This window comes from Lepisma saccharinum, chromosome 20 (genome assembly GCF_977018435.1).
Source record: "Lepisma saccharinum chromosome 20, izLepSacc3.1, whole genome shotgun sequence".
Classification (NCBI taxonomy): Eukaryota; Metazoa; Arthropoda; class Insecta; order Zygentoma; family Lepismatidae; genus Lepisma; species Lepisma saccharinum.
In genome coordinates, this window is record NC_139248.1 from 36859661 (window position 1) to 36887607 (window position 27947).

The 27947-nt window shown below is 38.1% G+C and overlaps 1 protein-coding gene across 2 annotated transcripts in view; it reads left to right on the top strand.

The window, feature by feature from the left end:
- Positions 1–16004: 16004 nt before the first annotated feature.
- The window catches only part of LOC146003230 (uncharacterized), a 107429-nt gene continuing 95486 nt past the window's right edge, over positions 16005–27947 (top strand). Inside the window, exons 1-2 of one of the 2 annotated variants that reach the window (XM_083141402.1) lie at positions 16005–16155; positions 24278–24389. In XM_083141402.1, the coding sequence (XP_082997528.1) occupies positions 24298–24389 (92 nt within the window). In that variant the 5' untranslated portion in view covers positions 16005–16155; positions 24278–24297. Of the gene's footprint in view, positions 16156–24277; positions 24390–27947 lie in introns of those variants that run through there. The other variant, XM_083141403.1, reaches the window with a different exon arrangement.

Consider the following 27947-nt stretch of genomic DNA (forward strand, 5'->3'; position numbering starts at 1 on the left):
ATCTTCTGATTTCAATATGCGATTCACAGCTCTCTTAATATTTTTAAGTTCCTGTGATGTAGGCAGATTTGATACAGTATTTTGCAAAGATTCAAGTGCCAATTTCACATTGTTTAATTCAGAAGCATCACCAACATTTTGCATAGCATTTTGGAGCAGGGCTATATCTGCCTGAGTGGGTGTGGATTGTTGTAAAATTTCAAGTTTTGTTTGAATATCATCGATCAAATGATGAAAATGAGATAGTTCAGATTCAGTGTTGAGGTTTTCAAGCTTTGTGATTTGTTGCTGGACACTAACAAGGGTATCTACAATCCCAGGCAGGCGAGATTCTAGTACATTTGCCAAATCACTTTGCACTGCTGCTATTGTACCTTCAAGATGGGTTATGGTACTTTGAATTTTTCCAAAATCTTCATATGTTTCAAGTTGCAGCTTAATGTTTGCTACACTCCGAGTTATTGCATTCAAAGCATCAGAAGATGGCAAATTGTTCATAAAATTTTCAAGCGTCTCAATTTTTTCTTTAACCTCGGCTATGGCATTGTGCAGAGGATCCAAATTAGGTATTTGGAGTGATTGAATCTGTTCTTTTAGAGTGGAAATCACTAGATCAAAATCTTCTTGTGATTTTATGCTTTTGACAATTGTTTGGAGCTGTGTCTGGACATTATTTATTTGCTCTTCCAATTGCTGTTTCAATTGCTCGGAGTTGGTGGCATGGGTCTTAAATTTGGCTTGAAGAGCTGCTACAGCTTCTTCTAAACTTTGAAAATTATCTAATGTTGCCAGATCAGTATATTTCTGAAGCAGCAATTTGAGTTCAGAATCAATTTTAAGAAGAGGGTCCATGCATTGTGATTGTAAATTTGTAATTTCTAATTGAAGACTGGCATTGAGTGTGGTTTGTAAAGCTTGTAAATCACTTCTTAATTTCTTGACTCTGACATCAAGCATAAGAATCTCATCACTGTGATCTTCATGTCTTGTATGGCCAAATATATCATTAGGCATTTTTGTTTTAGTGGTTATTTATTATAGAGTATCTGATTCTTAATTCTATAAAAAAGGGTATAAGCTTGTCATATGATCCAGGGACCTCAATATATAAGCAGTCACCAGCAGAAACAGTATATACAGTGCCAGAAATCATGTTTGAGTGCTTAATTCTATAAATATTTCTCCCTACTGAAATCTTGACATCACCCTCAGGGGTTGTAATAAATTGCAATTGCCCACCTACAGGTAATTGGTAGTGATTTAAATTATTGTTAAATATGTACAATGTTTTACCTGTTTCATCATCAACATCTGTAAGTATGCTGTTCAGATGAATAATTAACAAGCCACTTAGTTTAGACAGCATATCAGGAGAGGGTTGTGGTGTCGGCAGCTCCATAATAGCCTGTTTTTTGAACCCAAATAAGTTCATAGGCATGTTTATTTATTTCAAATCATGCTCTGTAATTGGGCATTGTTTGCCACTTCTCAAATCACAATGCCCCCAAGGTAAAGTATGTATGGCACATGATAAAATGCATCTCTTATCATCATGTGGGTCCAGGGCCACTTTTCTTACAATATTTGAAGTCAATAAGTGATCCTCACTCTGAATTCTATTTTCTGATGTTTTGATTGCGCTACATGATTTGATGCAATTTTCATAATCTTCAAATTCAAGATCTTTTTCAACAGTTACTCTGCCAATGCCCTTGGCCTTTTTGACAACAGCACTACATGTTTTAAAACTATACATCTTGGCACTTAACCCAGCAAATTTCACAATAACATCACCAAGTGTCTCATCTTTTAACTTGCCAGGCACCTTTTTGTTGTGGGGTTGAATCTTTGTATGTTCACTGGTATCAAAATATTGAAACAATTCAGGCTGTGACATATCTTGATAAACATCTTCTGTTTGAATATCAAGAATAAAACTATCCGTGTCCATGTACAATAATTTTACACGATCACCATAAAAAGGTTTCAGCACATCATAATACAATGTTAACATATGTAATTTGGACAATTCCAATATCACAGCCCCTACATAAATAGGTTTATCAAATTTGATCTTTGTTTTCTTCATGTTGAAAAGTGCCATGTGCTCATCATAAATTCTTCTATAATTGAAGTTGGGCTTTGCAACCAATTTTTTGCTCCGGCTGGGGTCAGTAATTATTTTAACATCGGTATGTTTCCTGACATTTTCAATAGTTTTGCCATACACTGAATTCACCATCAATTTAAACAAGCCCTTATCAAATTGGCTCTTTGCAGATGTTCGAAGCTCCGTGTTTGTATCAATGTATGGTTTCAACCATTCTGAGTGCCTGAACCTTAAGACTTTACCAACTTTGGTCACGTGGACACCATGTTTCATCAGGAACTGGAGGTTTTTGTAATATGTAACATAACCCTGTTTCGGCTCCAGAGTCAACATGAGCTTCTTCTGTTTAGAGCCAGGTGAGCACTGAACCTCGGGAATTGGGGGCAGATCAGAAAATTTATTGTGTAAATCATCAGGAATTTTCAGATCAACCTCTAAGATGAGGCCATGTTCACGGTCATCAAAATTCTGAAGATCTTCAATATTGTAATTTTCAACCCATTCAAGCCCTGCATATGGCAGTTTTTGCATCATGGCATGACCATAGAGGCTGTTTGCATCCACATACAGTATATAATTTGATGGCCGTGCTGGATCATAATCAGGCAGCATAATATGCTTGTTATTTGCTCTGGCATATCTCTGGGAACATTGCACCATCCCTCCTCTTATACATTTCTCCATAAACAGATACATATCTTGATCTTGGATCAGATCCAATTGCATGTTAGTGTTCAAAAACATTGCGGACCATGCTAGGCCCGGAGCACTGTAAAAATACACTGGGTCCAGTCTATAATTTTGCATGGAAGATTTTCTGAATGCTTGCAATATATCAGCTAAGAGGGTGACATCAAGTTTCAAATATGCCATGTGATAATCACCAAATGTCTTGCATTTTAAATTATTCCACATCAACTGAGCATGGTGATAATCATCATCAGTGATTCCAGATCCTCTGATTTTGCTGTAAAACTCTTCTTGTGGTGGCAGAGAACACTCATCAAATTTAGAAAAATCTGTGACATAGTCATATGGATATACACCCTTCCGCCTAATTAATTTCAGGTCCTGATTTGGAAACGAAGCACGTGTGATTTTCAAGTGATCATCAGGTAATTGAGAGGCCAGTGTAGCCAGGCTAGCAGATAAAAATCTGTAAGAATCAAGAAATCTTATGTGAATAGGAACACCATCAACTTTAATTATCTTGCTAATAGATATATATTTCTCATCATTTTCAGCTAAAATATTTAAATTCTGCTTGTCAAACCCCTCGTACCTGATCAGATGATGGAAATCATAATTGGATGCTCCATGGCAAAATATGGGGACAAATCTTGGTCTCTTGATCTTAATATTACAGCTATTACACAGGGCCATTAAGAATTTACCATCTGTATGAGAATGGTGTTTCACCTTGATATTTGCATCTGAAAATTCAGAATCACATACCGGGCATGTTTCTGCATTGTTGAAATCTTCAATCTGTTCCTCTGTTAAAGGCAACATGGGCTTTGATTTTAATAAGATGTTAGATGCTATGTCACGGCACTCATTTTCTATTCTATGTGCAAATATTTTGATGGCATCTGGTCCCATGTATAAGTGTGGCTCACTAGCTACACCATCCCGTATAACTGTATAACAAAAACTGGAAGGTTCATGTTGTTGGTATGGTGTACTTGAAGATTCTTCGGGATCTGGATTGCAGAATGCAAAAGGTTTGACGTTCGATTCAAAATCACAGACAATATATACTGGGTGTTCCAACGAGGCTTCAAACTTTTTGAATTTGCAATTTTCACTTGGATTGGGCATCACCATATGAACAGGTTTATGGTTGCCACAGTATTTCAGATGCTCAATTAACTTGTTTTTGGCAATTTCTGCATTCACTTCCCGAACCCCATTTATTATTTTTTTACCATCAAATTCAGTTAAACATCTTCTGCACAACTTGAATATTGTATTGGATTTGCCTTGTTGTTTTCTGACTAAAGCTTCAAGACTGTGTATCAGAGTATAATGATATGTATCATCCCCTTCAATTAAGAGCAGATCAATCGGAATAGCAGAATCATCATCAAGTGTACTGATTCTGAGAGGTGCTATCGGGCAATTGCCAGTGGAACAAATAAATACATTAATAGATAATTGTTTGCCATTGATATGCCTGGCCCTTTTTTCAAATTTATCAATATTCTGAACAGACATTGGATATTCTAAACCCTCCATTGCATCGTCAAAATCGTGCTCATGTTGTTTGTAATAAGTTATTCTCTCAGGATGCCTTGAAACTGGAAACAAAGCAGCTAATATACACCACAAAAAGCATTTCGCGTCATTATTTTTTATATTGACCACGGCTCTTTTGTTTTTGATATTGGCAGGTAATGGCACATAAGTGGAACCTTTTAATGGGCTGAATTCAGAAATATTAACATATAACTTGTGTGGAGAGCCGCACAGGCTCCATCCTGACTCTTTTGCTGCAAATTCAGAGTGTTTCATATTCAATTGATCTATCAACCTGCTTATTATTCTGTCCAAATTTGCGTTTGAATATACCGGTACAGTTTCTGTTATGTGGGGCTGTGTAAATTTTGTGTCATTTGGCTTCTTATATTGTACAAACAATTTGAGGGAGAGCTTATAAGAACCATTTTGTGCATTTAGAATTGCCTGCACATCAGGATTTACACTGTTCAAGAAATTCTCAATGCCACATCTTGGCTCTGATACAAACCGATAATCCCTTAATTGGCCATTAAAACTGCTACGGATGGGTTCATAGCGTGGCTGCTTTGCTGCTCTGGCATTAAGAGGTGCTTCGTGCCTTCTTTTCAGACCAGATGTTGATGACTGTACAGAGCAAGTATCTTTATGTGTATATGTGAAGTATTGCATGCTGTATTTTCTATTGCATTTGTGGCAATTTTTTGTGGGAGTTCTGTATTTATCTGGGTTACAAATTTTTTGGTGTCTGGCCCAATTAGAGCTAGATATATTTTTTTGCATTGATTGCAATATTTTTGATTCGGCATTTTTGCTGTTGTTTATTATATACAATTTCCTGGGTTTCAATTCAAAACTTTATACTGAATAAAAAATATCAGTTGGGTTCAGCTGTGTGATTTGTATGTGTGTGTGTGTGTATGTGTGTATACACTTAATATTTTTGGCTTTGGTATTTATATAAAATTTCCTGGGATTCAAATCTAATCTCTATGGATTAATATTATTAATATTAATCTTATGACAGGTTGTAAAGCCAATAGCCCACAAGTGGAAAAAGAGAATAAATATTCATTCACACTGACCCAGCGCAAATACCTGCACAAACATGCAAAACATGGGACAGCTTGACTCTAAATATGAGTGATTTACAACAAATATCAGATTTTATATTGTTCAATATGAATTTAAACCAGTAAGTATGAGAAGCACTGTATCAACACATCTGTTCTCCTCAGTCAGTCTCACAATACTGACTGATGCAATACTCGGGAATTTCTGTAAATACTGGCGCTGAGGAGAACATGCAAAGCAAAAATCAATACTACCGTCTCGGGAATTCCACACACTGACACAGAGGGGAAACATGCAAACACGGAGCAATTCTAGAGAGGGTCTCTACATATTGCATTGTTTTAATATTAGATAAGCAAATTGAATGGTATCCAATTAAACTTAAACCTGAAGTAAATATGTATAGGTAGGTATGGATACAAGTTTATAGACAAAAATCTGCTTGAGGGGGTTTAATACTTTCCGAATTACAAAACTCTTGGGTTAGGCAGGTATTACACTTGAACAAATAGACATGTTGAGCAAGTTTTAAGTATAGACAAATCAATCTGAGGGAGCTCTTCCTTTCTGAAGAGCATTTTTACAAAAATCTTAGGTTAAGCAGGTACTACACTAGAGCAAAAAGCTCATATGAACATGTTGAGCAAGTTTTAAGTATAGCAAATCTGCATAAGAGCAGCTCTTCCTTTCCGAAAAATTCCCGAGGGGGATTTTTCCAAAATTCTTGGATTATGTAGAGTACTACACTTGAGCAAAAAGCTCATATGCTCATGTTGAGCAAGTTTTAAGTGTAGCAAAGCTGCTGGAGAGGAGCTCTTCCTTTCCGGTCCTGTCCCTATATACTTTCCCACTACTTCCAGGCATCACGTCGACGGCAGTGGGAACGTTGAAATTATCCAAAACGGACGCAGCGTACTACCAGGCCGGGGGATTCGAAGCCGGGACCAAAATATCGACGAGAAGTCACACGGTGCTCTTTCCCATGCGTCTGCTGCCTGGTTTCTTCTCGGACTACAAGGAGGTCATGTGGAAGGGAGGACTGCGCGTTACGTTTCGAAGAGCGGCCAACGACAACGACGCACTGATGCGATACTCTACTTTGGGTCCGGACGCCACCACGCCGATAGCCAACACTTTACCCGAAGCAGCCAAGTGCGTCATCCGGAGCATGGAATTGAGAATGCCGGTGGTGGAATACGAAACGAACTACGCCCTCAAGTACAAAGCGGAGATCTTGAAAAGTCCGCAGGTGCCGATTCACTTTCACGGTTACCAGTGCGTGCAGAAAATAGCGTCGGGAAGTCACATGGAATTCGACGTGACGACGCAGTTCAACAACATACAGTTCGACATGCCAGATTTCGTCGTAGTGCTCTTTCAGACCGGGAGGGACAAGAATCAGGAAAAAGATTCCAGCAAGTTCGACGACTGCAAGATCAAGAACGTTTATCTGAAGAATGGACGCAACGAAGTGTTCCCGCGCGAGAATTACAACCTCGACGTGGCCAAAGACGATTACCTCAAACTTTACGAAGCTTACACGGCTTACAAACGCGTGACCGAGGGAAGCGTGGACATGTACTACACCCCCAGCGAATTCAAAATCCGCAGGCCGATGTTCGTCATCAACACATCTAAGAGGAAGAAGGTAGTGGTCAACGATCGAACCAACATCAAGGTCGTCTGCGAGTTCCACGATGCCTTGCCCGAGGATACCCTATGCAGTGTCATCCTGATTGCAGAGAAGTCCTTCGCCTACGACGTGAAGAACGAGAGGGTCACAGAGCAGTTTTAAAAAATAATTGCCACATACTAAAAAAAATCAACAAAATTATATAAAATACAATGTAAGTTAGTTCGGTGCGCAAATAAAAAAAATAATAATTCACGAAACTCTCTACAGATTCATTGTTGGCGGCTTTGATGGCCCCACGACCATTATATAGAACTTTTTTGGTGTTGGGCACCACGCACCCTGGCGAGGTTATAGGGGCCAGGCCTCCTAAAAACAACAATTATTATTTTGTTTGTTTGCTTGCGTCACAATACACGCGCACGCGTGTGTGTGTGTGTGTGTGTGGCACATCGTTCCCCCCGAGAGAGGTTTACAAAGGTCACGATATACGGAGTTGGAAAATTACGATATGGCGCATTCGCTTATTACTGTTGCCAGCCATAAATCTCTCTCTCTCTCTTCATCTTACACCAACGTTGGCATCTCTATTTTTTTTAGTTGGTGATTTTTTTTCGAGTGAGGAGTTGGCAACGCTGATTTTTACTTGAGGGTGGTCAACCGGGTTGATTGCACAAGCAAAATTGCCAGCTCCTTGCTTTAAGTTAGGTTAGACCAAAAAAAAACCTTGGTGATTTATTTTCGAGTGAGGAGTTGGCAACGCTGATTTTTACTTGAGAGAGGGGTCAACCGGGTTGATTGCACAAGCAAAGTTGCCACCTCCTTGCTTTAGGTTAGGTTAGACCAAAAAAAACCTTGGTGATTTATTTTCGAGTGAGGAGTTGGCAACGCTGATTTTTACTTGAGGGTGGTCAACCGGGTTGATTGCACAAGCAAAGTTGCCACCTCCTTGCTTTAGGTTAGGTTAGACCAAAAAAAACCTTGGTGATTTATTTTCGAGTGAAAAGTTGGCAACGCTGATTTTTACTTGAGGGTGGTCAACCGGGTTGATTGCACAAGCAAAGTTGCCACCTCCTTGCTTTAGGTTAGGTTAGACCAAAAAAAAACCTTGGTGATTTTTTTTCGAGTGAAAAGTTGACAACGCTGATTTTTACTTGAGGGGGGTCAACCGGGTTGATTGCACAAGCAAAGTTGCCACCTCCTTGCTTTAGGTTAGGTTAGAGCAAAAAAAGCTGTGGGTAAGCTGTCGGTTGTTTAACTCTTCCCTATCTCTTTTTTTTTCTTGTAAAAGGCTATGGCAAAAGTACCAGTGGGTTGTCAACCTTGCTTTATGCACTGTAACGCAAGCCTCAAGCAAGGTTGTCAGCTCCTTGCTTTAGGCTAGGTTAGACCAAAAAAAAAACCTTGGTGATTTTTTCGAGTGAGGAGTTGGCAACACTGCGAGAAAATACCTCAAGCAAGATTGCCAGCTCCTTGCTTTAGGCTAGGTTAAACCCCAAAAAAAACCTTGGTGATTTTTTCGAGTAGGGAGCTGGCAACACTGCCAGAAAATGAGGCTCATGCCTTACGAGAGAAATCCATTAAGGCGAGCCTCATTTTCGGGCGTTGAACTGTCTTTTTCTATCTACTTATGCGCTAGTGTTGCACTATGCAGATAGGAAAACCATACCAAAAAACTGAAAACACGAAATCGAGTACACAAATGAGCATTTCCACCCATTTACATTTTGTGGCTTCATACAAATTGGAAATAAATATCGATAGGTACTTATTGTTATGCGGGACAGAATATTATTGATCGGAACGGGAATTTTTTTAAATCCTGACATTCGGGACGGGAAATATTCGCAATTTCTCGACTAGTCGGGAAATTTTCGGGACGGGAAATTTCCGAAATTTTCCGAGGCACTGAAAATTTCAAATTTTACACGTCATTTTCACCTTAATTGATTGTCTTTGCATTTCTGGAATGAAAACTAACAATTTCCGATAAGTTCCAGGCACTTGCAATGTAGAAAAGAAAAGAATTAATACCGTTTTAAAATGACCATTCGGTATTTCCCGACTGCTCGGTATCCAGAAAAGTAGGGAAGTCATTTGCTGGAGTCGGGATAGGGACGGAATTTTTCTTTCCGATCCCGGTCCCGACTTTTCTAGATAGCGCACACCACTTGTTATTATTATTTATTACAAGATACATCTTCCAAGTACGTTGAACATAATGTACTGTGCATACCAGAAAAGAAAAGTTCAAATGAGCATTTATGTACCTTATATTTACACTAGGCTATGCACTTGTATTTTTTTCTTCAGTGCACAACATGTTTCCGCGAATATATCAAAGTCTGCCTAACATGAAATGTAATATTGTACAACTTTGCTTTCACGCAAACTTGGCATAAAGTAATATTTCATTCTCACAGGCAGTGGCGTGCCCAAGGGGGAGTTGGTGGGGGTTGTAACCCTTCCCGTTGGCCCAGTATTCCTAAAAAGAAAGAACGTCAAATGTAGGAAAAGATGGTAAAATGAGGGATGACTACTAAAAATAGTGTACGTAACCCCAACCTTTCGAAAATCCTGGGCACGCCACTGCAGTCTCAGGTCAACATGCAAGGGCAGATTTTTTCCACCTTTCGATGTGTAGTCTTTAATTTCTGCAGTAGAAACCAAGTGTGGCTTCTTACCGATGTGTAAAATGATTAATACGACAACTTTCGTGTCGGTATTTTATAAGCACAAAATATATACGAAGTTTTGTTCAAAGCTAAGTTGGTTACTGCGAAGCCGTAATTAGATTTTGATAAGCTGTAGGAGTTTAGCTTAATGCTTTAATTTTTGCTTTGTAACTTGGTCATAAAGTACAATTCAATTGCAGAAGTATTGTATTTTTTAATATAGCTTATACGTTCTATGAAATAAATGTTAATGTGTCTGTAATGGTCTTACATAGTAGTATACATTTTTAAGAATAATTCAGTGAATTGAATACGTTGCCACAAATATTAAAAATACTATTACTAATTTGTATAATACATTTTAAACTTATGCTCTATAGAATCCTTAAAAATATCACCAGTATTTTTTTCATATAATCAAAAGAACATCACGTTATGAATCTCCTGTATGTGATTGAAGAGTAATCAAACAAACGCCAAATTATCTATTGTTCCATTGGCCGTTAAGGAACAAACACAGACACGCCCTATTTAACAGACCGCACAGAGCCAAGATACCATTTCCTGTATCATACACTCCCTCTTATCGTCTCCCTCCCCTCGTACAATGGGGATATTATATAGTTTTGCCAGTCAGAGTAGTATTTAATTTTAAAATTTGTGTGTATATGCAAGTTTGTGATCAGTGTTACAGTTCAGTGAAGTGAAGTATAGTATTGCGATAACTATATGACCACAACTACTACTACGTATTCAATTCTATGGTACTCCTCCACAATTCCCAGTGTTGTACACCTTCTTGACCAAGACTGGCACACACCCGGCGGTGAGGGTCACGAAGAAGAAGAAGAAGAATTACAAACGCTGTCTTGACTTTTTTATATTGTTTAATCAGCACTATAGTAACATCTGGAAACTATTGTCATTTGTGATCTGATTTTGTACCGTGTTCTCAGTCCTCAGTATAAAATGAAAAATGCCTTCGTGCGCAATAGTAGGATGCAGAAATTACAGTGCCAAAACAAAAGGCATTATATACCACGTTTTTCCAAAGGATTCTTCCGTCACCGAGCTTTGGATTCGTGTTTGTGGAAACTCTAACGTGAATCATGCGAATGCTAGAATCTGCAGTGCGCATTTCTGCCCACAAGATTATGTACGTGATCTGAAAAGCGAACTTTTAGGTTTACATCGGAGAAAGATTCTTAAGCAAGATGCAGTACCAACGATGAATTTGGTACCACCTGATGAAATTATTTCATTTACTAAAGTTGACAATTCCAACTTTGTGCCCATACATGGAGGAATCATGAGTGAGAAAAAAAAGCAAACAAGAGATAAAGAAATACAGGTAAATGAACATAGCTCGTTGATACAAAAAGCATTAGAAACTAGAATCAGAAACCTAGAAATAAAAAACAGGCGGTTGAAAAATCAAGTTGATCAACTTACAAGACAAACAAGGCGATTGAGGCAAACTCTAAGAAAGAAAAGTAATGAAATCAAGCAAAGTAAAATAAACGTCAAAGAAACTGCAACTAAAACATTGACAAGTATATTTACGGAAGCACAGGTTGACTATCTTGTTAATGGAAAGAAGAATGTTTGCTGGAAAAAGGACGACATAAGCCGAGCCCTAACGTTGAGATGCATTTCCAAAAGATGCTATAGTTATTTGAGGTCCAAAATGCACATGCCATTACCAGCATTATCGACTCTTAAGAGGTGGGTCTCGCGTTCTTTCCATTGTAATACTGGGTTTTTACACGATGTATTAACATTAATGAAGAATCAAGCATTTCAACTAGGGAAAAATGAAATATTAAGTGTTTTGTGCTTTGATGAGATGAACATTGACTCTCGAAGGTCGTATGATCAAGAGGAAGATAAGGTATATGGCCCTTACAGTCAAGTGCAAGTAATTATGGCACGTGGTTTGATAAGTAATTGGAAACAACCAATATATTATAACTTTGATGTGCAGATGACAGGATCATTGCTAAAGAGTGCAATTACAGAGATGCACGATGTTGGATTTAAAGTGGTAGCTGTAGTTTGTGACTTGGGAGGCAAAAACTCTAAAGTGTGGAACGATTTGGCAGTAACATACATGAATCCTTGCTTTACGAATCCCACAGAACCAAACTCACGAGTGTGGGTTTTTTCGGATATACCACACATGATGAAGCTGCTCCGAAACCACTTTGTAGATAATGGTTTAACTCTATCTGGAGGGAAGCATATCGGTAGGGAAATCATTGAACGGCTTTTAACTATCGATTGTGGAGAAATAAAGCTGTGCCCTAAATTGACACAGTATCACCTATCTGTGTCAGGAAGAGAACGACAGCGTGTATCCCTTGCTTGCCAGTTATTTTCGAAACATACTGCAGAAGCAATTAGCTACACAATTCCCGAAGAACAAGAGACTGCAAATTTCTTTCACCTGGTCAACGATGCATTCGACATAATGAATAGCAGAATCCCCCAGAAAGCTGACGCTTCTGTAGGAAGTGCTTTCGGGCTTGAATATCAGGCTCAGGATGAAGTGCTAAAAAAATTCTACAACACGTGTCAGCATATGAGAGTAGGTAAATCCTTGTCACTTCTACCCTTCCAGAAAGGATTCATGACATCCATTCGCTCCCTCTTGGGTCTATACAATGATATGAAAAGTTGTAGTATAGATTATTTATTAACATCACGGTTAAATCAGGATTGTCTGGAAAATTTGTTTTCACAAGTCAGGGCAATCGGAAGGACACACGACAACCCTCTCCCTGTCGACTTCAAAAACCGCCTTCGACTTCTTATTATGAGCAGGAATGTAGGGAGTATAATCCTGGAAAATACTTCGCCTGTTACGATGGAGTGCAACAATAACTCAGACTACTTTACTTCCCAACTTTTCACAGGCCTGGTTCCTGAAATGGCACAGGTCCTCTCTGTGATTGAGAGTGATGAAACAGAAATTCGCGATGTTACTGTGAACAATTTAACCCTAGAGTGCGTACCTTTCCCAGTCGTTGAAAGTGAGTGTTGCGAGGAAGGCTTGCGATATTTGGCAGGCTACGTAGCTTTCCGATGCCGAACAGTAGATAAAACTCTCGGGCATCCTACCGGCGAGGTTCTACAGATCTCACCACGTAATTTTTCTACCAGTGGTTGGATCGAGAAAATATCACGAGGCGGTTTGATCGTTCCATCAGAAAAATGGCTGGAGAAAGTGAAGGAATTCGAAGTTATCTTTGGTACTATGCACGGTAGAACAGTAGCTAAAGGACGGGGAATAATCAAAACACTGGCCAAAGCGTTAGCAGACAAGAGCCCCGAACTTGATCCTTGTGTTATAAAGGTGTACACACGGACAAGAACCTTTATCCGTATTAGGCATTTAAACGTCGCAGATAAAGCTAAGAGATGCAAAGCGTACCACCGGAAGAAAGCAAGGAAATGGATAGCTTCTACGCGTTCCACTGACCTTGACGTGCTCTCTCTTGGACCTCAATGCAAGAAGCCGCACTTGGTTTCTGCTCCAGAAATTAAAGACTCCACATTAAAAGGTGGAAAGAGTGTGGCATTGCACGGTAACCTGAGAGAATGAACTATTTTTTTGAGCCAGATGTGACTGATATTATTGTTGAACAATAAATGAGAAGAGAGAAGTTGTTATGTTTGGTTCCGAAAGTTCAAAGTTCTCATCTTTGCCCTACCTACCAGAAGTGACCCGGGTAAGGTCGGCGTGTTTACATAACACCTATAAATACTGCAGATCTTCGATACGTTATATTTTTTAGATTTAATTTCCAATCAAAGTTGTATTTTTGCTGTTTAAGTTGTGTTATGTTAATTTACGTTGTGATATTTCTTTAGTTTAGAGTAAGTGAGTCTAACATTTTGTGTGCATCACATAAGGACAAAACACAGGACAGCACAAACACAGTCCTACGAGGATTATACGGGCTTTAGGTCCAGACACCAGAGCCTCGTTAGTCTGCAAAATGCAGTCCAAGATGTACTCCGTGGACGTTGGGTTGTTGAATTGGGTGTACTAACCTATAGTCTAGTTATATCTATTAATTAGTAAAAACAATAATACTTTAAGAAAGTTAAGAAGTAATTTAGTGTATTTTGTAATGGAAAATGTGACACAAATAATCTTCTATAAAACAAATGTTACATTAACAAGCTCTTTACTGTGGTTCTAAATTTATACGCATTTTTATTCATGAAGAGATAGATAATAGTAGGCAAATTGTCCATCGCTATTTTCATCTTTTTTGTTCTACATCCTGTGTTGTTTTAAAAAATGGAAAGCGGGTGTTTACCTCTGCTTATTTCAATTTGTGATCACCAGATTGGGGAAAACAGACTGGAGGAAAATGGTGATGGGGAAATTCGCCTACCATTTCTTTGCCATTGGTGTACAATTCTCTCTCGCTTTTCCCTACATATTCACATAAAGCAATAAAAATACAAACTGTTAACTTTTCATTCCATTTTGGTTATTTATTAAACGGTACGTGTTTGTATTTATTTTTGATAAATTTACTTTGCTCTTCCGGCCATTTAAGTCAATTGAGATGATGAAGAAGTGATAAAATAGATGAATGGAAAATCACAGTTCCCCTTACTTATAAGAGCGACCACAAGAAAAAGAACCTTCCTCCTCTTTCGTTCAACTCGGGCTACAAGAGAGCATGCTCCACTCTCCCCCTTCCCTCCACACTGGAGTACGGTGCACAGGAGTCGCGAGTCTGCGCAGGTTTCTCTGCTTGTGGTTCCACTATAATAGTAATATAAAATTGTACACTGACCTCACTTACTTCTCCGGCAGTTTGTTTCTTTATACATCATATTTGGAGAAGATACAATCATATACAATTCAATCTATAGTTGTACGTACACTGTATATAACACACCTGGATGTACAGGGTCAAGAAAAACAAAGAAATGAGCATAATTTTCTCTTCGGAGAAGATGTTGAACCTAAACCAAAAAAAAAGAAACTCAAATAATGAATTCGACAATGTAAATTGATGAGATTTAGTAAATCATTTGATGAAGTGAACTAATTCTGAGTGGACTAGTCGCAAATGACATAATCAGCTCAGATCCTATTACTTCTTCATGGTATGTGACGTAAAGTTCCCGCCCAACCGTTTGACGGCGTTAGTGGCTATCGCATCTCCTTTTCCACAGCCTGTAGTACACATCCTCATCTAGACATTGTTCTTGTTCTGGTGTTTAATATCTGCATACTGCAACACTGTCGTTTTGTCATTTCACGTGACTTCACATTGAAGTGATGCATTCACTTGGCCGGTCGCACGTCATCGAAAGCAAAAACTTCAACCGTTACCATGGTTTTGGGCCAGGGCTGGGTATTATACATCAACAAAATTGTACATGTGGTAAAGATAATCCAGATGCCCAACATTTATTTTTGGAATGCGATCAATTCTCACATCAAATTCTCACAGTGTCTGCTGCCACGTTCTTTTTCTGCTCGAACCTCAAAAAAGATGCGCGTGGCAGTAGACTCGGTCTTTGTTTTATCGTGATTTCATCATGCTATGTTTGCAATTACGTCTGTAACACATACTGTGAAGTTGTAGCGATTACTTTCACAAAAAATGTTTTAAGATTAGGTCCCTCAGCATTCTTCTAATAATAAACCTAAATGCTCTCGTAGTTAGGTTAAGTTCTGTTAGCATTAAAATAATATCGCTAAATGCTTTCTAAATAAAAAGGTTCTAAATTACCTGTACATTCATTCCCACTAATCATAAAGTTGCATTTCTCTCGTCTTAATCTGTTCTTAAGATTTGTAACATCCTCTTAGCAGACGAATTACGTGGCAGCAGCAAATTTGACGCTTATTCTTGCTGCTGACAAGTGCGTGGCAGCAGACTCGGCCATATATTATATAAAAATCTGATACTATTAAAAATTTAATTTCCTATATCTTTACTTTCTCTTTTATCTGATTTATCAATACCAATTATTTGGATTTTATATGGATACGCACGAAAATGTCAAATCGAAATATAAACAGAACATAGAATGTAAAAGTGTAAAAATGAAGATTTATTAGTGTCATCTGTCGTGTATCGTATTCGTATTACACGGGAACTGGAAAAGTTGTGTAACTGAAATCCCATACCACAGATTACTACTGTCCCATACTATACAAATACAGGAACGTTGGCCAAAGTCGACAGTGTTTTGTCTGACAAGGTTAGAACTAGAAGAAGAAGAAAGAGGACGAAAAATGGACAAATGACGATCATATAAACAAGATGATTGTGAAGTGGCTCGCAAGTCTGAAGTTAATGAAACTTGTCTTTGTGTTGTATAAACAGAATCGCGGTTAAAGGTTTTAAATCTTACATGCGACGTTCAACACACATGGATAGAATTGAGTGAGTACAGATTTTTTTTCTTCTTTTTAGCTATTCAAAATGTAACGAACTGATTGAAAGATTCTACCGCAGTGTCTGATGAGCAGACGAAACAAGCTCGCATGACATGCTAGTGAAAGATTCGTAATCGTAAAGAACTGTAGGTCACTTGGTGTAAAGAGGGTGTAACAATTAAAACCTTTAAAGGAAGAAAGGTATGCAACATTTGAACGAATGACAAATCGTAAGATCACATAAATATACATATGTGTTGTGTGCTGTTACAAGTCGTCACTGGTTCGAATGTTTCATTGACAAGTCGTCCACTGAGAATGTAAATATTTTATGTCCAATTGGTATGACTTAAAATTTGTCGGAAACGTCTAGAAATTGCAAAATAATTGCGAACCATTGACGCTAGCCCCACGAACCATTGACGTGTGGTTAGGTTAGGCAAACATAGTTAAAATTTGGTGTCGTGGTAGTATCAGGATCTAGAAATTGCAAAATAATTGTGAACCATTGACGCTAGCCCCACGAACCATCGACGTGTGGTTAGGTTAGGCAAACATAGTTAAAATTTGGTGTCGTGGTAGTATCAGGAATATTTATATTTCGTTGAAAAACAAAAAAGGTACTACTTTACTATACCGGAGACACCTATCAATGATTTATTTCGCAATTTTTTACATTGCTAACGTACTATTCTGCATTGCGGAACATTTCTTTAGGTGAAATAATGAATTTCTAACGAAAATCATGTATATCTCTTACATTAACGAGTACTTACTGTTGTTCCTTATTTCCCACAAACCATCCACGGGTAGCCCCAAAAACCATTGACGTTAGCCCAAAAATTCACGATAGCCCCACGAACCATGACGGGGACGAGGTATGCCTACTAGGTTAGATTAGGCCTGTTAGGTTAGGTTCCATTAGCACTCGTTTCGTTCAATTTAGCATATACGGACAACATCGGCTTGTAGCAGCAGCAATAGCACGTCGGACATACATTTTCGTAGAAAACCACATGCATTCGCATTAAAATGGGTCAAAACTACATTCCCGAACATCAACAACGCTACAGAAAATGATTTACGTAAGTACTTTCTCCTGTAAATTTGAAGAAATCCGTCTCCAGTATAGTAAAGTGTTAACACAAAAAAAATCACGAAGATTGACTGTTTCCATTCCGAAAACTACGCCTTATTTTTGCTTATTTTGCAATTTCTAGACGTTTCTGACAACTTTTAACTTCAGATTCGTGATTGGTATGAATTGACAATATAGAGAAAGTCTCCAATTTTGTTAATTTTCAGTATACTAACTAATTTTGGCCTCCTAATCACGAATCTGTTGTAAAAAACTGGGGGTCATGTCTGGAAATTGTACATTTTGATGAAACATTGTTCATTAGCTCCCAAAACCATCCACGGGTAGCCCCACAAACCATTGACGTTAGCCCCAAAAACCATTCACGGGTAGCCCCACAAACCATTCACACGAGGTTAGGTTAGGCCTGTTAGGTTAGGTTCCATTAGCACTCATTTCACCCCTAAATTCATCGAAAATATAGGGTTCGTACTAGAATTGAACATCATAAATCATTTTCTTGTAAAACAACGGCGTGGTTGGAAACAATGACAGGAGATTACATTTTCGTTCGAAAAACTACGCATATATACCTATATATAAAAAAAAATCAATCTTTTTTTTTTTCAAATTTCCAGACGTGACCCCCGGTTTTTTACAACAGATTCGTGATTAGGAGGCCAAAATTAGTATACCGAAAATTAACAAAATTGGAGGTAAAAAGTAAAGTGCTCCCCTGTGCATAGCACCACGCCATGAAGGCGTATAGGTCGTGAGTGGGGGTGATGTGATCAGCATCACGCCCCTGACTACCTTTACCCCCCAGGGTTTCCCCCAGGTACCCATGTTATTCGACGCTGGGTGGGTGCCGGAGCCGCTTCCAACGTTAGAAAAGTTCCCGGATTTGAACCGGCCGGGGATCGAACCCGGGACCTTTAGCATGGTAGTCAGATGTGTTACCGACTGAGCCACCGCGGCAAACCAACAAAATTGGAGACTTGCTCTATATTGTCAATTCGCTCCTCGTGATTAGGAGGCCTCAATTAGTGAGTATGTCAAATGTGAAGAACATCGGAGAGTGGTCCGGTTATCTTAAGTCGTTCCTATTCAACCAATCAACTACTTTGATTCCACTATTATTCAATTTTTTTGTCTTTTAAAAGCAACAGCAAGAAATAAAGGGTAACAGTTCGTTATATTGGAGACACATTTCTTCATTTTTACACAAGAAACTACTTATAGAAATGAGTTTCTCTAAGGTTTCTAACGTTCGTTGAGGTATTTTCTTTCATCGTGGAATCTATTTGACCGATAAATAATGTATTTTGCAAGAGAAATATCTCACCGACGCACAATTGCCATTGCTTTCCTACGTGAACGGGATGTTCCATGCGTTTGATGACGTAACCCCCTGTCAGTGTTTCCAACGGTTTTTTTTGTAACTATGCTTGCCTAACCTAACCTTATCGGAAATGGGTAACAGTATGGTATAGTGAAAACACATTTCACTCGTTTATTTCCTAATTATTTACATTTGTACTTACCTGTCATTCATAGAGGAACATTTTTGAATGTGGGATTTTGCTTTTTACACTGAAAAAAGCGTAATTTTTCGCATTACAGTATTTATTGCTCGTTGCTAATTCGCTTTCGTTACACACAATATGATGGGCAAATCTTGACTCACGTTGTCTATCGTCAGTCAGTATACCAATACTGGTTCTATGTAGACGTCACACGAAAGCAAAAATGAAACAATTGCATCCTAAATAGACCACAGCCAAAATATATCAATTTGTTTACAATTTGAAGACATTTACATTCTCAATGGACGAAGTGTGCTTTTGTCTTTTGCTCATATGACCCACAGCATTGTGTTTGTCCTACAGTAGAGCGCGCGCGCGCACACACACACACACACACACACACACACACACACACACACACACACACACACACACACACACACACACACACACACACACACACACACACACACACAAAGCACAAAAATTAGTCTTAGATGAAATAAGCACACATGTCTACATAATTGAGATGTCTATAAGATTATCCAATGGACACAAATAATTAAAATTTCTGTCTTCATTTATCAATCAATCTTTGGTAAAATTTTAGTATCCACGAAACATATTTCTTCAATTTTACAGGAGAAAGTACTTACCGAACTGACTTTCCATACACTTTTGAAAGGTCGTGGAAATGTTTTTTCCCATCGCTTAATTTATTTCGCCGGTAAATCAAGTACTTTTGAAGATTAATGTCACTCCAATGCACGAAAGTTCTTGCCTCTATGTCTTTTCACTACGTGAACCAAATGTTGCATGCGTTCGATGATGTAACCCCTGGTCAGTGTTTCCAACCACGCCGGTGTTTTCCAAGAACATGACAATTTTAACTATGTTTGCCTAACCTAACCTTGCCATGCATGGTTCGTGGGGCTATCCGTGAATGGTTCATGGAGCTATTTATGAATGTTTTGTGGGGCTACTTGCATGGTTCGTGGGGTTTTCAAACCCGGAAAAAGTACAAAATCAGTAACACAAAAGTAGGTATTTTTCTGTGAAGAAGGTTGGAAACTCTGCACACCCACTGATCATAGACAACGCTAGTCAAGATTTGCCTGCCATATTGTGTGTAACTCAACCAAGAAACGAACGAACAATAATTACTTGATATGTGGAAAATTGAAATTATTTTCATGAAAAAAACGAAATTCCACCTTCAAGAATCCTTAGCAATGCAGAATGCATAAGTACCAATGTGAAAAAGAAGAAAATAAAGGAATTTCAGACGTTTCGCGGATACTAAAATTTTAATCAACCTTTTAGTTCCTTATGAATATATTTGAATTATGTACTGTAGTTGTTTGTTTAACTATACTTTTGATCTGTTTTCTTAACATGGCATAACAATTAATATACATATATGTTTGTTTTGCTCATGTGAATATCAACCAAGCTTCCCATCCTTGTAACAAATGTCAGGGTGCCCACAGGCAGGAAATGTCAGGAATTTCAAGATTTGTCAGGAAAATAGTGAAATATGAGGTCAAAAGTCAGGAAAAAGTACAAAATCTACCATTGGGTCAGGAAAATTTTCCCTCAGGAGCTCCCAAAAGAAGTTGAGACAAAAATCTGAAATGGAGCAAGAAAAACTTTCTCAGAAAATCAAACTTTTGCGGAAGTTGCAAAATTAACATCTATGGACATTGTTAAAACTTCTCTTTTCATTCTGGTGATATTGTTCAATTTTTGTCTAATATTAATTTGAATGTATTTATAGAATTGATTCATATGAGTGTGTTGTGTAGTTGTTAGCATAACATGTTCATGATGGAACAACGGCTTCCCTGATGGCGCAGTGGTAGCGTCGTCACCTTGTAATCAAGGGGTCTCGGATTCGATACCCGGTGGAGGCACAAGTGGTTCGGATTCCACTTTAAACTGTAGGTCCAGTCCCGATTAGCCTTACTGTGCATAATGTGGACTTAAAACACTAAATCAACACCAAATCAAATCATATCATGATGGAACATGTTAAACAATGTAAATTTGGGTTATTTTAATCAGTACCTTTGCAAAATATTTTAGTAAAAAATAATTTAATGTAATTTTATTGTATTTTGATTTGTAATGAAGTAATGATGTAATAAAAAAATATGCTACTCAGGTGAGAGTTGGGCAGCTATGGGGATGGTGGAGGCTGCATGTAAAAGAAAAAATATTTTGCGTAAGTAAGAAATTGGATAGTGTGAGAGTCAGGAATTTTTTTATTATCAGCTCAGGAAATGTCAGGAAATTTAACTTCATAAATTTTGTGGGCACCCTGAACATGTGAAGTTGATGCAAGGCGTGTCTGTTTGTTATGGATGACTGCATCCAGAATTAATTTGCATAGCAGTGATGCAATTCCAATTTTGTTTGTTGCATGTGCAAAATTTTGTTATGCATTATACACAAATATCTGTGTGTGAAATCATTAAAGTTCTTCACAATAATCTACCAAATAAAAGAAGAAATACTGATTTGATAAAAAAAAAAAAAAAAAAAAAAAAAAAAGTACCTTCTAGTGGCATGTTTTACAGTCACTTGATGTTCTGATTAATAAATATTGGTCTTCATTGGGAAGCAGTAGAGTTGCCTGTTATTAAAATGGTAAAAATGTTCTGATTAAGAATGTAAGAAAGTTCATGGGTAAAAATTGAATATGGTAAGTGCAGAATCCTTCAACTAAAATGTGTATTACTCAAGTGGCTGCAAAACACCACTATAGAGTATGTTTTTAGTTTTCTTTTACACAAATCTGTGTGTTTCCTTATGAGTTGGTACTATGGAAACATTTCAGCGAAACCAGAATCTCTGGCGTACCATGTTATTACTCTACAAACTGAGCTGCCAAACTAGCTCTGGTTTTGCCTCATTTTTCATGTATATTTGTGTGTTGTTAGAATATCATTTAAAAGAAATGCTTCCATGCAGACTATTGATTCACAGGGCCGCAAATTAAATTCAATTTCATGTTGTTTTTTGTTTAATAGGTGAACTTTATTATTTGTGCCATGCTGATCACGAATATGAAATTTGTTTTTCTCCACCACGCAAGGTTTTCTTACAAATCAAATTTCAAAATTTGGGCTTTGTCCAATATTGCATACTGCTTTATTAGAATTTTTATTTTCTTCAATCAGAATAAGTAGCCTATCACACTAAACGCATCAACATGTTTATTTTAAAATGAATATAGACAGACACAAGTGACCCATATAATATAGAAAATGACATATAGCAGTGTATAATATACACACAAGGAAATCATTACATAATACATATTTTTCAGTTCTGTTTAGCATGCTTTCTTCTGTAAGCTTTCCTAACTTTCTTGTGATTTTCTTCTGGCGTTTCTCTGTACAATGCCCAACAGTAGTCAGCCATCATGCTAACACTCCAATGTCCTTGATACCTTTTCTCCATATCCCTCATGTCCTGATGGAACCGTTCGCCTTGTTCCTCACTTAATTCACCGAGATTTTGTGGGAAGTTTTCAAGGTGTGAATGCAAAAAATGTAATTTGAGATTCATGATACAACCCAGCTCTTGAAATTTAAGTAACATATTCTCAACAACTTCTCTGTAATCAGGACTTTTGTGGTTCCCCAAGAGGTTCAACACTACACTTTTAAATGCTATCCAAGCATCTCTTTCAGCTACAGTCATTGTTTCCTCAAAGTCTTTATCATTCATTAATTTCCTAATGTCTGGTCCAACAAAAACACCTTCTTTCACTTTGCTGTACGACAGGGATGGAAATTTGTTGCATATGAACTGGAAACATTGTTCTTCCTTGTTAAGTGCCTTCACAAATTGTTTAATCAGCCCTAATTTGATATGAAGAGGGGAAGTACAACTTTCTCAGGACTGACTAAATGTTGTTGTATGATGTTCTTTGAACCCGGGTTCAACATTTTCCGTATTGGCCATTCTTTTCTATCCCAGTGGTAATTTCGTGCACTACTATCCCACTCACAGATGTAACATGGCATTTTTGTATATCCACATTGTAGTCCAAGTAAAATGCTCAAAACGTTAAGATCACCACACACCAACCAACCATGGTCCTCATATTTAATTTTATTAAGAACAAGTTGCATATTGCTGTAGGTTTCTTTTAGTGACACAGAATGAGCAATAGGAACTGAGGGGAACTTATTTCCATTATGTAACAGAACAAATTATAAACTTGTGTTATTCGAGTCAATGAATAGCCTCCAATCAGTTGAAAGACAAGGAAAATTTAACTTAGTCAGCAAACCGGACACATCACAACAAAACACGAGAGAATCTTGTTTCGAGAAATAAGGCACAAACTCTTTTTCTCGGTGTCTGTACCAGGAAAATGTTGTTCCACAAGTTCTTTTCGTTAGGTCCGGAACCAAGAAGCTCAGCTGATTCTTTAGATAAATTTAGGTCTCTAACTAAATCATTGAGTTTGCTTTGAGTGAACGGTATAGGGTCACGAGATCCGTGAGGGGGGTCATAAATGTCATCTTCCATTTCACTTCATTCCACTGAATCACTTAGTGAACCAGGATCATTTACACACTCAAGACTTGATGGATGTGTCGGTACAGGCACGTCTGGACCGTGCAACACAGGTCTTATTGCAGAGGGAATATTGGGCTACACTATCCTCCTCTTGTTTCTAATATTTCAACCTACAATTACACAGGAACAGAAGTAACAATCATTGCTGTGATCCTGACGCTCCCTTCACACCATGGGTATTGCAAATGGCATAGATGCCCGTGCTCCAGTTTCGTAAAGATTCCACACATGATCTGCATACCTTGTGTGGGGCCCACAATTTATCTTGATCTCCTAGTTTCATTTTAAAGTATGCGTAATATGCTCTTCTTACAAAATCTGTAATTTCCTGTCTGTACCCGGGGAACAAATTCACCGCAGATGTAGCAAAACACATCTGGGCTATTCAGACAACCACGAGATGCCATGGCCACACCACAATAATGCACCACACTGAACAACCAAATGTTAATGTAGGAGATCAACGTATCTTACATACAATGGAAGCAAATTAGGACTTTTGACAGTTACATATAAAATTAATTTCAAATGATATATCAATGTTTTACATAGTATTATTTTCAGCATTTAGGCAAGAAACATTAATTAATTTAAATAAAACAAAACTTCTCTGTATTTAAAGCTTATTAGTCTTTATTACTTGTTGAATAATTTTGAAACACACCAGTGACATCTAGCGACAATCACTTCAATTGCACTGAAACGTGCATACTACAACCCACATATATAAATCGTGAATTGTAAAAAATTCTTGTGTGATGTGAGAACACTAATGCCAGGTTCAGCATCAGCAAGTTCAAATACATGTAAAACACCCAAAATTATAAAAACAACAGAACCCGTGCGGCCCTGTGTTATGAGTTATAAAACTTATGTTTGAGTTTGTAATTTACAGATATACATCTTATATAATTTTAATCTTTCGTTAGGACTGTTGTGTGAAGTGGAGATGACCGTTTGTGAGAAAATGGTTGGAGGAGAGACAACATCAGTTTTAGCTTTTCAAAGCTTAGAATCCAGTCAAAAATCTGATTCAGCCAGGTAACTATTTTATGTTTATGAGAAGGTTTTTTTTTTTTTTAATGAAAATATTATTTCACTTTTATTTCAGTATTTGCTTAATTGAAATTCAGCTAAGCTGAATATGTGGCAGTTGTATGTCCATCCTGCCCAACAACACTTGACATTTCGGAAGGCACAGCAGCTACAGAGCATTCCCTGACATTTCATTTTTCAGGTTACGTGCGACTTACTCACTTGATAAACAATAAATAAAATAAACGTTCAGTGAGTATGTGTTGAGTAATTGACAACGTTTCAGGGACCACTGTCCCCTTCTTCAGGTCGGTTTATCTGCTACACGGTTGCCCACGAAGCTTCGTCAATAACAATGGCAAGGATTAGGTTTATATGGATAGGATAAAATAGTGGGATTCCATTACAACTGACCTGTACTTTTTTAAAAAAAAAACACTGTAAAATTTCCTCATTAAAATCTATTAAAACCCCACTTTTACACTTATTAAAAAAAATCCCTCCGGCCTTTTGCTAATCACATGTTAACAGTTTACGAGGTTTAATATAGTCAGGGTGGCGACAGACCTGGAAAACCGGGAAAAGTCAGGGAATTTGAGGTGCCAAAAAAAGTCAGGGAAATGTCAGGGAATTTCGTCTTGATTGACTTTTATTTATTTATTTAAAGATATCGTTATGGAACTCTGCATGGGAACAGGAAATCTCGTTCGTAAGATTCGGCCTCAGCTTTTAGGCCCCTTTTATGCGCAACACAACCACGGCGCCAGAAACCAGTGATGGCAGGAGGAGAGAGAGAGAGAGAGAGAGAGAGAGAGAAATTTCTCTCGTTCTGGCTTCTCGGCGGGAATTTTAAATACGAACACTCTTTGTAGGAAAATTGTTAAAACTCTGGCACTATGGGAGCAATCTACTTCGGATAACTTTTGTTTTGCAGCTAAAACATCAGCGCATGTGTACAATTCAGAACGCCGAACCGAGAAAGGGGGTTTGGGGGGGGCGCGAACCTCGAATTTCAATGAAAAAAAAAACATAATAATCTGGAGTTTGCCCCTCTTCTCCCACTATTCTGGAGAGAAGCCGCAAACTTCAGTATTCTCTTCAAAGAATGGATATTTCTCAAGAGAATGAAACATGTTTCATGTTCTTGGGTGCCATACAAGTTGAATAATAAGCCAAAATGTGATTTTTACGAAAAATAGGTAATTTGCATTTTTGGAGGAAAATTGTTATAACTCGGACACTATGGGAGCAATCTACTTCGGATCAGTTTTATTTTTCAGCTAAAACATCATAGCATGCAACCGTGTACAATTCAGAACGCCGGATCGAGGAAGGGGGTTTGGGGGCACAACCCCCGAATTTCAATGAAAAAAACAAAAATCTGGAGTTTGCCCCTTCTTCCCCCGCTATTTTGGGGAGAGAGCGTGAACTTTAGTTTAATTTTCAAAGAATGGACATTTCTCAAGAGATCATGTTCTTGGGTGCCATACAAGTTGAATAATAAGCCAAAATGGGATTTTTTTTACGAAAAATAGTAATTTCCATTTTCGAGGAATATTGTTATAACTCTGGTACTATGGGGGAAATCTACTTCGGATAAGTTTTGTTTTGCAGCTAGAACATCAGAGCATGCAACCGTGTACAATTCAGAACGCCGGAACAAGGAAGAGGGGCTTGGGGGCGACCCCCTTATTTCAATGAAAAAACTCACAAAAATCTGGAGTTTGACCCCTCTTCTCCCGCTATTTTGGGGAGAAGGCGCAAACCTTAGTATTCTCTTCAAAGAATGGACGTTTCCAAAGAGAATGAAACATGTTTCATGTTCCTGGGTGCCATACAAGTTGAATAATGAGCCAAAATGTGAAACTCTGTTCGGAAATGTGGCATGGATATGTTGCGGAGAGGGAGGAGGTTGGTCATCAATATGAATTTCCCAGGCTTGCTCCAGACCTGTATCAGTCCGTATGGGAGTAGTAAGGGGACTTGTAAACAGATGGAGGGGATACGAGCGGGTGGGGCCGTTCGATAGTTGTCGGAAGTCGTAGTAAGGCATTTTGTTGGTCAAACTGAAGGAACATGGAAACAAATAGGTTCCATTGATACATACGATTTTTGTCGAATATCGCCACCCGACAAAGTACCTCACTACAACATGCGACAGAAATTGCATGGACTGCAACATCCAACAAAAATCGCATGCATAAACAAGAAGAGCTTTAGACTGCAAATATGCTGCTCGAATTTTGTTACTCTTCTGGCTCACTTCACGTTATGTAATGTAGCAGTGCTTACGAAGGTTTTCTTTCATCATCCTGACGTATTACTGGTTTCGCACAAATTAACATATGTTTACAATGACATTGCACTATTCTTAGGTAACAAAAAGAATCCAACCAAATGGGATATATATTGAATAGCCACGAAAAAGTGAAACATAAATCTGCATTGTTGAACGTTATAAAAATTGGCAAGTGCATACTCCCAACTTCAAATTTACTGCAACACTAGTATTGCAATGAAATTAACGCCACACTCTGTCCTGTCTGTTTAAACTCATGAGAGATGGTCATTAATCTCTCAGTGAGTAAGGTTAATGTCCAATATTATGAAATAAAATACTAATAATTAATATGTAAATATTTAAATATCATATTTACTCAAATCATTCAATCATAAAAGCAAATCACTTTCTTCAAGAATTGACTTTTCTCTTCCAGCCCTGCTACATTTTCACTTTCCATCTACTGATTTATACGAGGGGTGGCCAAAAAGTAATTTCCAATTAGTAGGGACATTGATTTTTCGCAAACGCCCAAACCGTGAAAAATGGTAATTTTTCGCCCGTTCGAAATATCGAAATAATACGAATTTGGCATAAAATGCGAATTATTGGCGTTTTTAGCGATTTTTTTTAAAAAGAAATGTCCTAAAACAACGAAAAATTCCATGAAATCCAATATTCTTGTCTTTTCTAGGCCATGTTTGTGTACATAGAACATGCAAGTTTTCCAACATTTTACTCAAGAGTAAACTATAGAGTCATACGTATATGGAATAATTCCAACAGTCACATTAAATCATGTATTTCCCACGATTTTTTCAACTTCTATCAAAACCATTTGCATCACAGAGCAAAGTGGCAGGGTTCTAACAGGAGATCGAGTGCGTATCTACCGTCACACAGGAGCCACATCTTCGTATTTGTTGCACGAGAGATGTTTTAAATTACCAAGCTAAGTGCGCACATCGGCATTTGTCGATCGAGTAATAAAGGAGCTCAGTCATTAGGACGTCTGACTACTATGCGAGAGACCCGGGGTCGATCCCCTGTTGGGGAGAACCTGGATGTTTTCCACCTATTCAAACTGTTCCGGCGCCCATCCAGCATCATATGAAGCTGGTACCTTGAGGAAACTTGGAGGGATAAAGGTAGCCAGGAGCGTGGTGCTGATCACATCACCCCTACCTTCAGCCATGGTCAAGAAAGTGTGGGCTCTAACTCCACACCCCTACTATACACCTTCATGGAAAAGTGCAGGGGAGCAATTTACTTTTACTTCCACA